General features: G+C 49.9%; 1 protein-coding gene across 1 annotated transcript in view; it reads left to right on the top strand.

Annotated features, from left to right (window-relative positions):
* The window catches only part of LOC141133727 (C-type lectin domain family 10 member A-like), an 85,436-nt gene that overhangs the window by 53,289 nt on the left and 18,759 nt on the right, over nucleotides 1–13,388 (top strand). Inside the window, exon 7 of the mRNA XM_073623249.1 lies at nucleotides 6,715–6,821. Within this exon, the coding sequence (XP_073479350.1) occupies nucleotides 6,715–6,821 (107 nt within the window). The remainder of the gene's footprint in view (nucleotides 1–6,714; nucleotides 6,822–13,388) is intronic.

A 13,388-nucleotide genomic window follows, 5' to 3' on the forward strand; every position in this document is an offset into this window, starting at 1 on the left:
TCTTTGGTTCTGAGCCCTTAATAAAGGAATTTTGTTTTGAATTATACTTGCCTATGTGTGTTTTACTTCAAAAAGGACAGTTTGTTTGTGAGGATTCAGGTACATTTCAAAAATACAATGTGAAATGAACAAGGGACACCAACACCAAACAATCTCCTTGAGCTTCAATAATAAAAGATATCAATGGTGTTGTGGTAACTTGACACACAAAACACACACAAAAATAGTCTGGAGTAAAACTAAAAATAACATTAAACAAAGATCAGCCTAGGAAAAAATACAAACATAAAATCTAAACCAAAAATGGCTTTAAATCAAAAAAAAAAAGAAAACAAAAAAAAAAAAAACATTCTGTCAGATGTGACAAATAACAATATATTCAGGGAATCCCAAGAAAAAAACAAAAAAATAAGTTTGTGAGAAGTGTGTGTGAATATGAGCAGCAAAACTACTTAATTCTTGTCACATTATAAAGAAGAAGAGAGTGCGCTGTATTAAACCATTTTTAACATTGCAGCGTGACGAAAGTGCTGTATCCATTGCGAACGCTAATTTTACCTTATCGAGCTGTTCCGTGACGGCATGCATGGCACTTTGTGCGTCGGAACAGGCCACACAAGGTCGGAATTGACGCGATCGGATTTTGTTGTCGGAAAATTTTATCTCCTGCTGTCCAACTTTGTGTGTCGGAAAATCAGATGGAAAATGTCCGATGGAGCCCACACACGGTCGGAATTTCCGACAACATGCTCCGATCGGACATTTTCCATCGGAAAATCCGACCGTGTGTACGGGGCATTAGTCCGGGAGGGTTTAATATTGAGTTGGCCCACCCTTTGCAGCTATAACAGCTTCAACTCTTCTGGGAAGGCTGTCCACAAGGTTTAGGAGTGTGTCTATGGGAACGTTTGACCATTCTTCCAGAAGAGCATTTGTGAGGTCAGGCACTGATGTTGGATGAGAAGGCCTGGCTCGCAGTCTCCACTCTAATTTATCCCAAAGGTGTTCTATCGGGTTTAGGTCAGGACTCTGTGCAGGTCAATCAATTTCCTCCACCCCAAACTCGCTCATCCATGTCTTTATGGACCTTGCTTTGTGCACTGGTGCGCAGTCATGTTGAAACAGGAAGGGGCCATCCAGGGCTGGACTGGGACAAAAATGTGGCCCTGGACTTCATTCAGACCGGCCCAGGGCACAACACATCAGGGCACGGTACATCAGGGCACGGTACATCAGGGCACGGCACATCAGGGCACAGCACATCAGGGCACAGCACATCAGGGCACATCAGGATACAGGGCACAGCACATCAGGGTACAGAGCCCAGCACATTAGGGTACAGGGCACAGCACATCGGGGTACAGAGCCCAGCACATCAGGGCACAAGGCACATCAGGGCACAAGGCACATCAGGGCACAACACATCAGGGTACAGCACATCAGGGTACAGCACACCAGGCCACATCAGGGTACAGGGCACAGCACATCAGGGTACAGAGCCCAGTACATCAGCGTACAGGGCACAACATATCAGGGTACAGTGCACAGCACATCAGGGTACAGCACATCAGGTCACAGTACATCAGGGCACAGCACATCAGGGTACAGAGCCCAGCACATCAGCTAATAGGGCACAACACATCAGGGCATGTCAGGGCACAGTACATCAGGGTACATCACATTAGGGTACAGGGCACAGCACATCAGGGTATAGCACATCAGGACACAGCACACCGGGGCACAGGACATCAGGACACGGGGCACATCAGGGCACAGGACATCAAGGCAAAGCACATCGGGGCACAAGGCACATCAGGGCATAGGACATTGGGGCACAGCACATCAGGACACATCAGGGTGCATCAGGGCACATAGCACATCAGGGAACGGGCACATTAGGGCACATGGCACATCAGGGCACGGGGCACATCAGGGCACGGGGCACATCAGGGCACGGGGCACATCAGGGCACATTATGGCACATCAGGGCACATGATGGGGCACATGGCACATTATGGGGCACATCGCACATCAGGGCATGGGGCACATCAGGGCACATACCACATCAGGGCACGGGGCACATCAGTGCACATCAGGGCATGAGGCACATAAGGCCACATGGTACATCAGGGCACATAGCACATCAGGGCATGGGGCACATGGCACATCAGGGCTCGGGGCACATCAGGGCACATGGCACATCAGGGCATGTGATGGGGCACATTATGGGGCACATAGCACATCAGGGCACATAGCACATAAGGGTATGGGGCACATCAGGCCACATGCCACATTAGGGCATGGGGCACATGGCACATCAGGGCACATTATGGCACATCAGGGCACATTGTGGCATATCAGGGCACATGATGGGGCACATCAGGGCACATTATCGGGCACATCAGGGCACATCAGGGCACATAGCACATTAGGGCACATCAGGCTACATGGCACATTAGGGCATGTGGCACATGGCACATCAGGGCATGGGGCACATGGCACATCAGGGCACGGGGCACATCAGGGCTCAGGGCACATCAGGGCATAGGGCACATCAGGGCTCAGGGCACATCAGGGTATGGGGCACATCAGGCCACATGTCACATTAGGGCATGGGGCACATGGCACATCAGGGCACATTATGGCACATTGTGGCACATGATGGGGCACATCATGGCACATTATGTTGCACATCAGGACACATAGCACATTAGAGCACATCAGGCTACACGGCACATTAGGGCACGTGGCACATGGCACATCAGGGCACATGATGGGGCACATCAGGGCACATTATGGGGCACATCAGGGCACATAGCACATTAGGGCACATCAGGCTACATGGCACATTAGGGCACGTGGCACATGGCACATCAGGGCTCGGGGCACATCAGGGCACGGGGCACATCAGGGCATAGGGCACATCAGGGCTCAGGGCACATCAGGGTATGGGGCACATCAGGCCACATGTCACATTAGGGCATGGGGCACATGGCACATCAGGGCACATTATGGCACATTGTGGCACATGATGGGGCACATCATGGCACATTATGTTGCACATCAGGACACATAGCACATTAGAGCACATCAGGCTACACGGCACATTAGGGCACGTGGCACATGGCACATCAGGGCACATGATGGGGCACATCAGGGCACATTATGGGGCACATCAGGGCACATAGCACATTAGGGCACATCAGGCTACATGGCACATTAGGGCACGTGGCACATGGCACATCAGGGCTCGGGGCACATCAGGGCACGGGGCACATCAGGACACGGGGCACATCAGGGCTCAGGGCACATTATGGGGCACATTATGGGGCACATGGCACATTAGAGCACGGGGCACATTATGTGGCACATAATCAGGGCACATTGTGGGATCTTACTAGCCAGCATGCAGAGTAGCGCAGGGAGCTTCTCTAGTAGTAAGTTCTCTTTCTCTCTCGTATCATCACGCTGTTCCCCGGCGGCCCCTCCTCTCTTCTTGTCTATACCAATTGGCTTGTAAGATCATCTGGGATAGAAGAGAGGAGGGGCCGCCGGGGAACAGCGTGATGACACGAGAGAGAACTTACTACTACAGAAGCTCCCTGCGCTACTCTGCATACTGGGTAATCTCGATCTACCTGTCAGGCGCCAGCTGTTGGCGGTTGACGGGTAGATCGCCGCGGAACGCAGATGCAGCTAGAAGTGAAACTGGCCACACTGAGCCATCGGCCCACCGGGAATCTCCCGGTAGTCCCGATGGCCAGTTGATCCCTGGGGCCATCCCCAAACTGTTCCCACAAAGTTGGAAGCATGAAATTGTCCAAAATGTCTTGGTATATTGACATCTTAAGAGTTCCCTTCACTGGAACTAAGGGGCCAAGCCCAAGTTCCTCCACCCCAAACTTGCTCATCCATGTCTTTATGGGTCTTGCTTTGTGCACTGGTCCAAATCATTTTGTGGAGGGGGTATTGTGGTGTGGGGGTTGTTTTTCAGGGGTTGGGCTTGGCCCCTTAGTTCCAGTGAAGGGAACTCTTAAGATAAACTTATTTGGTTCAGATGGTGTCAAGCGTGTGTGGCGGCAACCAGGTGAGGAGTACAAAGACAAGTGTGTCTTGCCTACAGTCAAGCATGGTGGTGGGAGTGTGATGGTCTGGGGCTGCATGAGTGCTGCCGGCACTGGGGAGCTACAGTTCATTGAGGGAACCATGAACGCCAACATGTATTGTAACATACTGAAGCAGAGCGTGATCCCCTCCCTTCGGAGACTGGCCCACAGGGCAGTATTCCAACATACGTACCCCAAACACACCTCCAAGACGACCACTGCCTTGCTAAAGAGGCTGAGGGTAAAGGTGATGGACTGGCCAAGCATGTCTCCAGACCTAAACCCTATTGAGCATCTGTGGGACATCCTCAAACGGAAGGTGGAGGAGCGCTAGGTCTCTAAAATCCACCAGCTCTGTGATGTCGTCATGGAGGAGGGAAAGAGGACTCCAGTGGCAACCTGTGAAGCTCTGGTGAACTCCATGCCCAGAGGGTTAAGGCAGTGCTGGAAAATAATGGTGGTATTTTGAGGGGACAGCAAATTTACACTGTTATACAAGCTGTACACTCACTACTTTACATTGTAGCAAAGTGTCATTTCTTCAGTGTTGTCACATGAAAAGAAAATATTTACAAAAATGTGAGGGGTGTACTCACTTTTGTGAGATATATATATATATATATATATATATATATATATATATATATATATATATATAAATTGGGCTCTTTTGACCGCCAAGATGTATAAGATTCCCACTCCTACCAGTACAAATCAGCTCCATGCTGAAATCCCCACTCCTAGCACAAATCTTTGCCGCCCCCCATCCCCTGCAGCTCACATCCTCCCTCAATATGTCCCCAGCACAAATACCCCCCCAACAAAAAATAACCCCCCCCCCAGCAGTGGCCGTGCGTCCAATAAGAGTGCATGGGCACCACCCCCTCTATCACCCCACCACCCTATATGACTAATGGATAGATTCATGCATTGCATGAATCTATCCATGGCTGTAGCCACCCCCCTATCCAGGCCACTGAACCTCCTCTCTGCCATGCAGGAAGCGTGGGTCTAATAACCGCCACCTGATTGGCTGAAGGCAGAAGTAATCCTATTGGACGCCTAGCGGAACAGAAGTAGAGATGCAGGGAATCATGGAGAACCCGCTGATCGTCCCACACAGCTTACCGCCGTCACCCACTGCCTGACCCGCCACCAAGATGGGGGTAAGTGGCAGTCAGACAGCGGACGGGTGGGTCACAGTGGCTGCATATGATGGGCACAGTGGCTGCATATCATTGGCACATTGGCTGTATATCATGGGGCACAGTGGTTGCATATCATGGGCACAGTGGCTGCATTTGATGGGCACAGTGAGGCTGCAATTGATGGGCACAGTGAGGCTGCAATTGATGGGCACAGTGGATGCATTTGATGTTTTTTTTCAGAATTTTTCAGTTTGTTTACACCAAAAATTTTGAGCACCAGCCGCCATTGCCCCCCCCCAGCACAAATCCTCTATCCCTCAAATTTCCCCTTTGAGGACACATCCTCTCCCCCCTACTCCGAAGCCCCCCCTACCAGCACAAGTTGAACTCTTCCATTCCCCCATCCTAGCAAAAATCCCATCCCTAAAATTGCCCCTCCTAGCACAAATACCCCCAATCATCCCTACTAGCACAACCTCCCCCACCAAAAAACTTCCCCTCTTAGCACAAATTCCCTCCCCCTCTATCATATCACATTTTCTAGAGCAAACTACCTGAATTCCTCCACCTAGAAAAAATCCTCTTCCCCATCCCCCCCCCAACACAAGTCACCACTCCTAGCACACCTTCCAAAATGTCCTCTCTATCAGTACAACTCAGCGCCATGCTAAAATCCCCACTCACAGCACAAATCTTTGCCCACCCCCCATCCCCCGCAGCTCAGATCCTCTCCCAATATGCCATCAGCAAAAATACCCCCCCTCAGCACAAATCCTCGCCCCCTACTACATATCCCCCCTAACAGCAAATAATTACCTCCAGCATCATCTTCCTACCCTAGCAAACCCCCCCTCCCCAAATTGCCCTTAGCACAAATCCCCCCCCAATCATCCATACTAGCACAAACCCCCCACCCCACCAAAAAAAATCCCTCATAGCACAAATTTTATCCTCTTCCCCATCCCCCCTCCCAGCACAAATCCTCTTCCCCCATCCCCCCTCCCAACACAAATCCCCCCAAGTCACCACTCCTAGCACACCTCCCCAAATTTCCCTTCCTAGAACAAGTCTTACCCCCTGCTTCCCCCAAATCCCCCCTCCAAAAAGGCTCCTTGTGGTGCCCCCCTCCCCACCTCAAATTATACCACAGTGCCTAGGGCGGGGGAGGAGAGGAGGGAATCCGGCAGCACTGCGGAGGGGAGAGACATGGGGGTCCCATGCAGCAGGGGGAATCTGCGCTGCACAGGGTGATTGGAGTGTGCCCAGCACACCCAGTGCGCACGCCTATGAGGGATATTGATATATTACATCATTGAACATCATTTTTTTATGCTCTGAACTTATATGAGTCATATATGACCCAAAAATGAACTGGTAGCCCAACTGCCATGTGACCCAATCTGCCATTGTGTGGTATAATAATTCATCTTCTAATAACTACTATATTTTGTCTTTTTAAGAATTTTCTGTGCAGCATTGCAAAAGGCAAATTTCTGTGGATCGGTCTAACGGATCAGGATGGAACCTGGACATGGGTGGATGGAACGCCTTATGACATACTTCCAAAGTAAGATACTGAAACCCCAAATATCAAAACCCTTCTCTCACACACTATATTACCAAAAGTATTGGGACGCCCGCCGTTACACGCACATGAACTTTAATGGCATCCCAGTCTTATGCCCCGTACACACGGTCGGATTTTCCAACGGAAAATGTGCAATCGGAGCATGTTGTCAGAAATTCCGACCGTGTGTGGGCTCCATCGGACATTTTCCATCGGATTTTCCGACACACAAAGTTTGAGAGCTAGCTATAAAATTTTCCAACAACAAAATCCGATCGCGTCAATTCCGACCGTGTGTGGCCTGTTCTGACGCACAAAGTGCCACGCATGCTCAGAAGAAATTCCGGCACGGAACAACTCGTTCTGGTAAACTTAGCGTTCGCAATGGATACAGCACTTTCGTCACGCTGCAATGTAAAAAATGGTTTAATACAGCGCACTCTCTTCTTCTTTATAATGCGAGAAGAATGAAGTAGTTTTGCTGCTCATATTCACACACACTTCTCACAAACTTATTTCTTTATCATTTATCGGGATTCCCTCAATATATTTTGATTTGTCACATCTGACCAAATTTCTTTTTTGTTGTTTTATATATATATATATTTTTTTTTTTTTTTTTCAAGGCTGTTTTTTTTTTTTTTTTTTTTTTTTTGGGTTTGTATTTTTTCAAGGCTAATCTCTGTTTGATTTTAATTTTAGTTTTACTCCATAATATTTTTGTGTGTGTTTTGTGTGTCAAGTTACCACAACACCATTGATATCTTGTATTATTTAATCTCAAGGAGGTTGCTTGGTGTTGGTGTCTCTTGTTAATTTCACATTGTATTTTGAAATGTACCTGAATCCTCACAAACAAAGTGTCCTTTTTGAAGGAAAACACACATAGGTGAGTACAGTGGCGTAGTGTGGGTTGCCAGCGCCCGGGGCAAGGCAAGTAATTTGCGCCCCTAACCTGCGGACAATTCGCACTCCCTGAGTCCCTTCCCTTCCTACAATAATACTGACCTACCTGACCACTAATCTGATTCCTGTACTGACCACTACACTATACTACTACACTATATGATACACTGACCTATCTCATTCCTATACTGACCCTTACACTGACCTACCCGATTCCTACAAAGACCACTACACTACACACTGACCTACCTGATTCCTATACTGACCACTACACACCCCACCAACCTACCTGATTCCTACATCGACCACTACACTACACACTGACCACTACACTATACAATCCAGTACACAATCCACTATACACTGACCACTACACTACACACCACACCAACCTACCTGATTCCTATACTGACCACTACACTATACTACTACACTACCCACTACACAATACACTATCCACTGACCACTACACACCACACTGACCACTACACTAAACACCACACACTGACCTACCTGATTCCTATACTGACCACTACACTATACTACTACACAATACACTACACTATCCACTGACCACTACACTACACACCACACACCACTAACCACTACACACTGACCACTACACACCACACACTGACCACTACACACTGACCACCACACACCAATACACATTGACCACACTACACTACACACTACACACTAACCACACTACACTACACACCACACTGACTACTACACTACACACTGACCACACACCACACTGACCACGACACTACACCCTGACCACTACACTACACTGACCACTACACTACACACCACTAACCACACCACACACTGACCACCACTGACCACTACACACACAACACTGACCACTACACACCACACTGACCACTACGCACTGACCACCACTAACCACACACCACCACACCACACACTGACCACCACTAACCACTACACACCACTAACCACTACACTACACACTGACCACTACACACCACACTGACCACTACACTACACACCACACTGACCACTACACAACACACTGACCACAATACTACACACCGACCACACACCCCACTGACCACTACACACCACACTACACACTGACCACACACCACACTGACCACTACACACCACACTACACACCGACCACACACCACACTGACCACTACACACCACACTACACACCGACCACACACCACACTGACCACTACACACCACTACACTACACACTGACCACACACCACACTGACCACTACACAATACACTACCCACAGACCACTACTACTCAATACACTACATACTGACTGCTACACAACACTCTACCCACAGACCAATACACTACACACAATACATTATACACTACCTACAACACTATACATTACACTATACACTAACTTTCTGGCTGCTCCCTCTCCCCAGACCATATCTACTCCCCCCGGGCCGAGTGAGTCTCTTACCTTTTTTTCTTCCATCTGCTCTGCCTCTGCGCCGCCGACTGTCACACTGCCTGCCCCGGCGGGGACATGATGATCAGTGACCCGGGCCGGAGAGGAGGAGGAGGAGAGGAGGAGAAGACAGTGGCCACAGACTGCCTGCCGTGATGGCCGATGGGGTAATGATGATCAGTGACCTGGGCCGGAGAGGAGGAGGAGTAGAGGAGGAGAGGAGGAGAAGACAGCGACCACAGACTGCCTTCCGCGACGGCCGACATGATTGGTGACCCGGGCCGGGGAGGAGGAGCAGGAGAAGATGGCAGCCACAATGAAGGCCAGCCCCGCTCCCCCCGCGATTGAGGACAGGCCAGCCCCACCTGCTGCACATGACCCCTTTCGTCCAATCACAGGGCGCCAGGGGCCTGCCTGAGAATTATCATGGCGGCCGGAGCGCGGGGTCACAGAACAGAATTTAGCTGTATGGAGAGAGGGTGACACATACTGGAGCAGGATGTCGCCCCCCCCAAATGTTGCGCCCGGGGCCTACGCCCCCCTCGCACCCCCCACGCTACGCCACTGGGTGAGTATAATTGAAACAAAAATTCCTTTATTAAGGGCTCAGAATCAAACAAAGAGGGAGGCAACGCTGGAGAAACATCATGAATTGGCGAAGCCTTGGACCCCCAGGGAAGACATCAATTCTTTTACTGCAAAATTGGTGGCCTGAGGAGTCCATATCTAAGGGAATGCAGTCTGGTCCAGAAGTCCCAGAGATCATGAAAGCAGCAGATGACATCTATGTCCCCAGGCTGTGGTACTACAAGAGGCTGCATCTTTTGCCAGACCAGACTGAACCCATCACTCTCTGGTCTTCTTTCCACGATTCCTTTCTGGCTGTGGCTCTGGTGTTGGAGATGTGGCAGGAGGAGGAGTAGGACCTGGAGGAGGAGGAGGAGTAGGACCTGGAGGGGGAGGAGGAGGAGGACTATGTGTGAGGTTACAAATGTGGGTAGCACATGTTATTTGGCCCCTCAACCCCTCATTGAGAGCTTCCAAAATTAAGGACTTACACAGGAGTCGTTGGCCCTCCTCCATCTGCATCATTTTGCAGGCAGTTATGCCAGCAAAGTGCTCCTCCACACTGTGGGGGCTTCTCAGGGCCTCTGTAGCCTTCCAAAAGAGGCCTATGGCAGCCTCCAAAACAGAAAAGAAAGAGGGCGCACCAACCTAGTGCATTACCACTAATAAACTTTAATGCAGCATAAAAACAGTAAAAATTATACTCACAAATAGGGATGAGCTTCGTGTTCGAGTCGAACCCATGTTCGACTCGAACATCGGCTGTTCGTTCGTTCGTCGAATTGCGAACGATATGGGCCGTTCGCGCCAAATTCGTGTGGCGCGTCACGGCCCATAATTCACTGCGGCATCGCAGTGCATTGCTTGCTGATGATTGGCCAAGCATGCACTATGACCCGCATGCTTGACCAATCACAGCGCCGCCTTAACAGAGAGCCGTAATTGGCCAAAGCCAAGGAGGCTTTGGCCAATTATGGCTCAGGGGATTTAGTACACGCCCCACACTATATAAGGCCGCCTGCACGGCGGCCCTGTGCAGTGTGTTCCGGTGTGCTTAGAGAGAGAGAGAGACAGTGTCATTTCATTTGAGTTAGCTAGATTAGGCAGGACAGTCAGTCAGTTAGCTGCACTTAAAGTGTATTGTGTATATATATGCATCCCAGGTGTTGCATATATATATATATATATATATACACTGTATTCAGTTTAGCTAGATCCGTTCCTGTTATCTTCTAGACTATTTACATTTAGTGCAGTGCGTCCTGCTCACAGTGTTCAGCTAGATCCGTTCCTGTTATATTCCTACTGACAGGCAGGCTTGTCTTGTTACAGTATTTTGAAGAAAATTACTGGTGTTCTTTTGATCCTATTAGTACCACAGTCAGGCAGCTAGACTATTTACAGTTAGTGCAGTGCGTCCTGCTCACAGTGTTCTGCTAAACCTACAAGTTAGTGGGGTGCATCCTGCTCACAGTGTTCAGCTAAACCTACAAGTTAGTGGGGTGCGTCCACCTCACAGTGTTCAGCTAAACCTACAAGCTAGTGTGGTGCGTCCTGCTCACAGTGTTCAGCTAGATCCGTTTCTGTTATCTTCTTACTGACAGGCAGGCTTGTCTTGTTACAGTAAATACAGCTACCTGAAGAAAATTGCTGGTGTTCTTTTGATCCTATTAGTACCACAGTCAGGCAGCTAGACTATTTACAGTTAGTGCAGTGCGTCCTGCTCACAGTGTTCTGCTAAACCTACAAGTTAGTGGGGTGCATCCTGCTCACAGTGTTCAGCTAAACCTACAAGTTAGTGGGGTGCGTCCACCTCACAGTGTTCAGCTAAACCTACAAGCTAGTGGGGTGCGTCCTGCTCACAGTGTTCAGCTAGATCCGTTTCTGTTATCTTCTTACTGACAGGCAGGCTTGTCTTGTTACAGTATATAAAGCTACCTGAAGAAAATTGCTGGTGTTCTTTTGATCCTATTAGTACCACAGTCAGGCAGCTAGACTATTTACAGTTAGTGCAGTGCGTCCTGCTCACAGTGTTCTGCTAAACCTACAAGTTAGTGGGGTGCGTCCACCTCACAGTGTTCAGCTAAAGCTACCTGTAGAAGGTTGGTGGTGTTCTCATACTACAGGCAGGCAGTTGATTTCGCTAGCTGCAGTATCAGTACATATATATATATATATATATCCCAGCTTAGTGCAGCTACAGGCCATTAGTATGTCTGGAAGGCCAAGAAGGAGAGGCAGACAGTCACAAGCCAATAAGAGAGGGCAAGCAGGCTCTGTGTCTAGTGCTGGTCGTGGAGACGGTGCATCCTCATCAGCACGTGGCCATGGGACACGCTTGGCCTTTTTTTCGGCAGCTGGCCATGTTGAGCCGCAACATGCGGAAGACTTGGTCGAGTGGATGACCAAGCCGTCCTCATCCTCCTCATCCTCTCTCACCCATGCCCAGGGTACTTTGTCTGGCAAAGCAGCGGCCTCTTCCCTCGGCTCAATGTCATCAGTGACTCCTTCCCTAGCCCCACCATGTCCTCCTGAGGAGTCCCTCGAACTGTTTGACCACAGTGTTGGGTACATGCTCCAGGAGGATGCCCAGCGTTTGGAAGGCTCTGATGATGATACTGAGCTCGATGAAGGCAGTAACACGAGCACGGACAGAGGGGGTGCCCAAGAAGGACAGCAATCTGGCAGTCATGCTCCCCCTGCTGCAGCATACTGCCAGGTTTGCTCCAGTGATGAGGAGGGAGGGGATGATGAGGTCACTGACTCAACGTGGGTGCCTGATAGGAGAGAGGAGGAGGAGGAGGAGGAGGAGGAGGAGGAGGCGGCACATCACCATTGAGGCAGGATGCCCTCCAGGGGCCAGCCTAAGGGCAGCACATTGACTGCATCACACCCCAAAGCTCCACATGTGCAGGGCGCTGCAGTCTCTGCGCGTTATTCAAAAAGTTCTTTGGTGTGGGCCTTTTTTGAGACGAGTGCATCAGATCGCACCGCTGCTATTTGCAACATATGTCTCAAGCGTATCTCGCGTGGCCAAAACATCTCCCGCTTGGGTACCACATGCTTGACCAGACATATGATGACCTGCCATGCAGTTCGTTGGCAAGCGTATCTAAAAGACCCACACCAAAGAACAAAGAGGACCTCTCCTTGCTCCTCATCAGCTGAGATTGCCAACCCCACTAGACCTTCAGTCCTCTCTGAGACCTGCACTGAGAGGAATTAAGGTGTAGAATTAGGTGTGTCACAGCCACGTACTTGTGGGCAATCTGATTTTGGTACACCGACGTCAGATTGTACCAGGCAAATTTCCCTGCCCCAGCTGCTGCACCGCCGAAAGAAGTTTGCTCCCAGCCATCCACATGCCCAGCGGTTGAATGCTAGCTTGGCAAAATTGCTAGCACTTCAACTGCTGCCTTTTCAGTTGGTAGACTCTGCCCCCTTCCGTGAGTTTGTGGAATGTGCGGTTCCCCAGTGGCAGGTACCCAAACGCCACTTTTTCTCACGGAAGGCGATTCCGGCTCTCTACCAGCATGTGGAAGGCAATGTCCTTGCCTCGCTGGACAGGGCGGTCAGCGGTAAGGTGCATATTACCGCTGACTCATGGTCCAGCAGGCATGGACAGGGATGTTACCTAAGTTTCACG

This window comes from Aquarana catesbeiana, linkage group LG03, assembly GCF_042186555.1.
Source record: "Aquarana catesbeiana isolate 2022-GZ linkage group LG03, ASM4218655v1, whole genome shotgun sequence".
Lineage (NCBI taxonomy): Eukaryota > Metazoa > Chordata > Amphibia > Anura > Ranidae > Aquarana > Aquarana catesbeiana.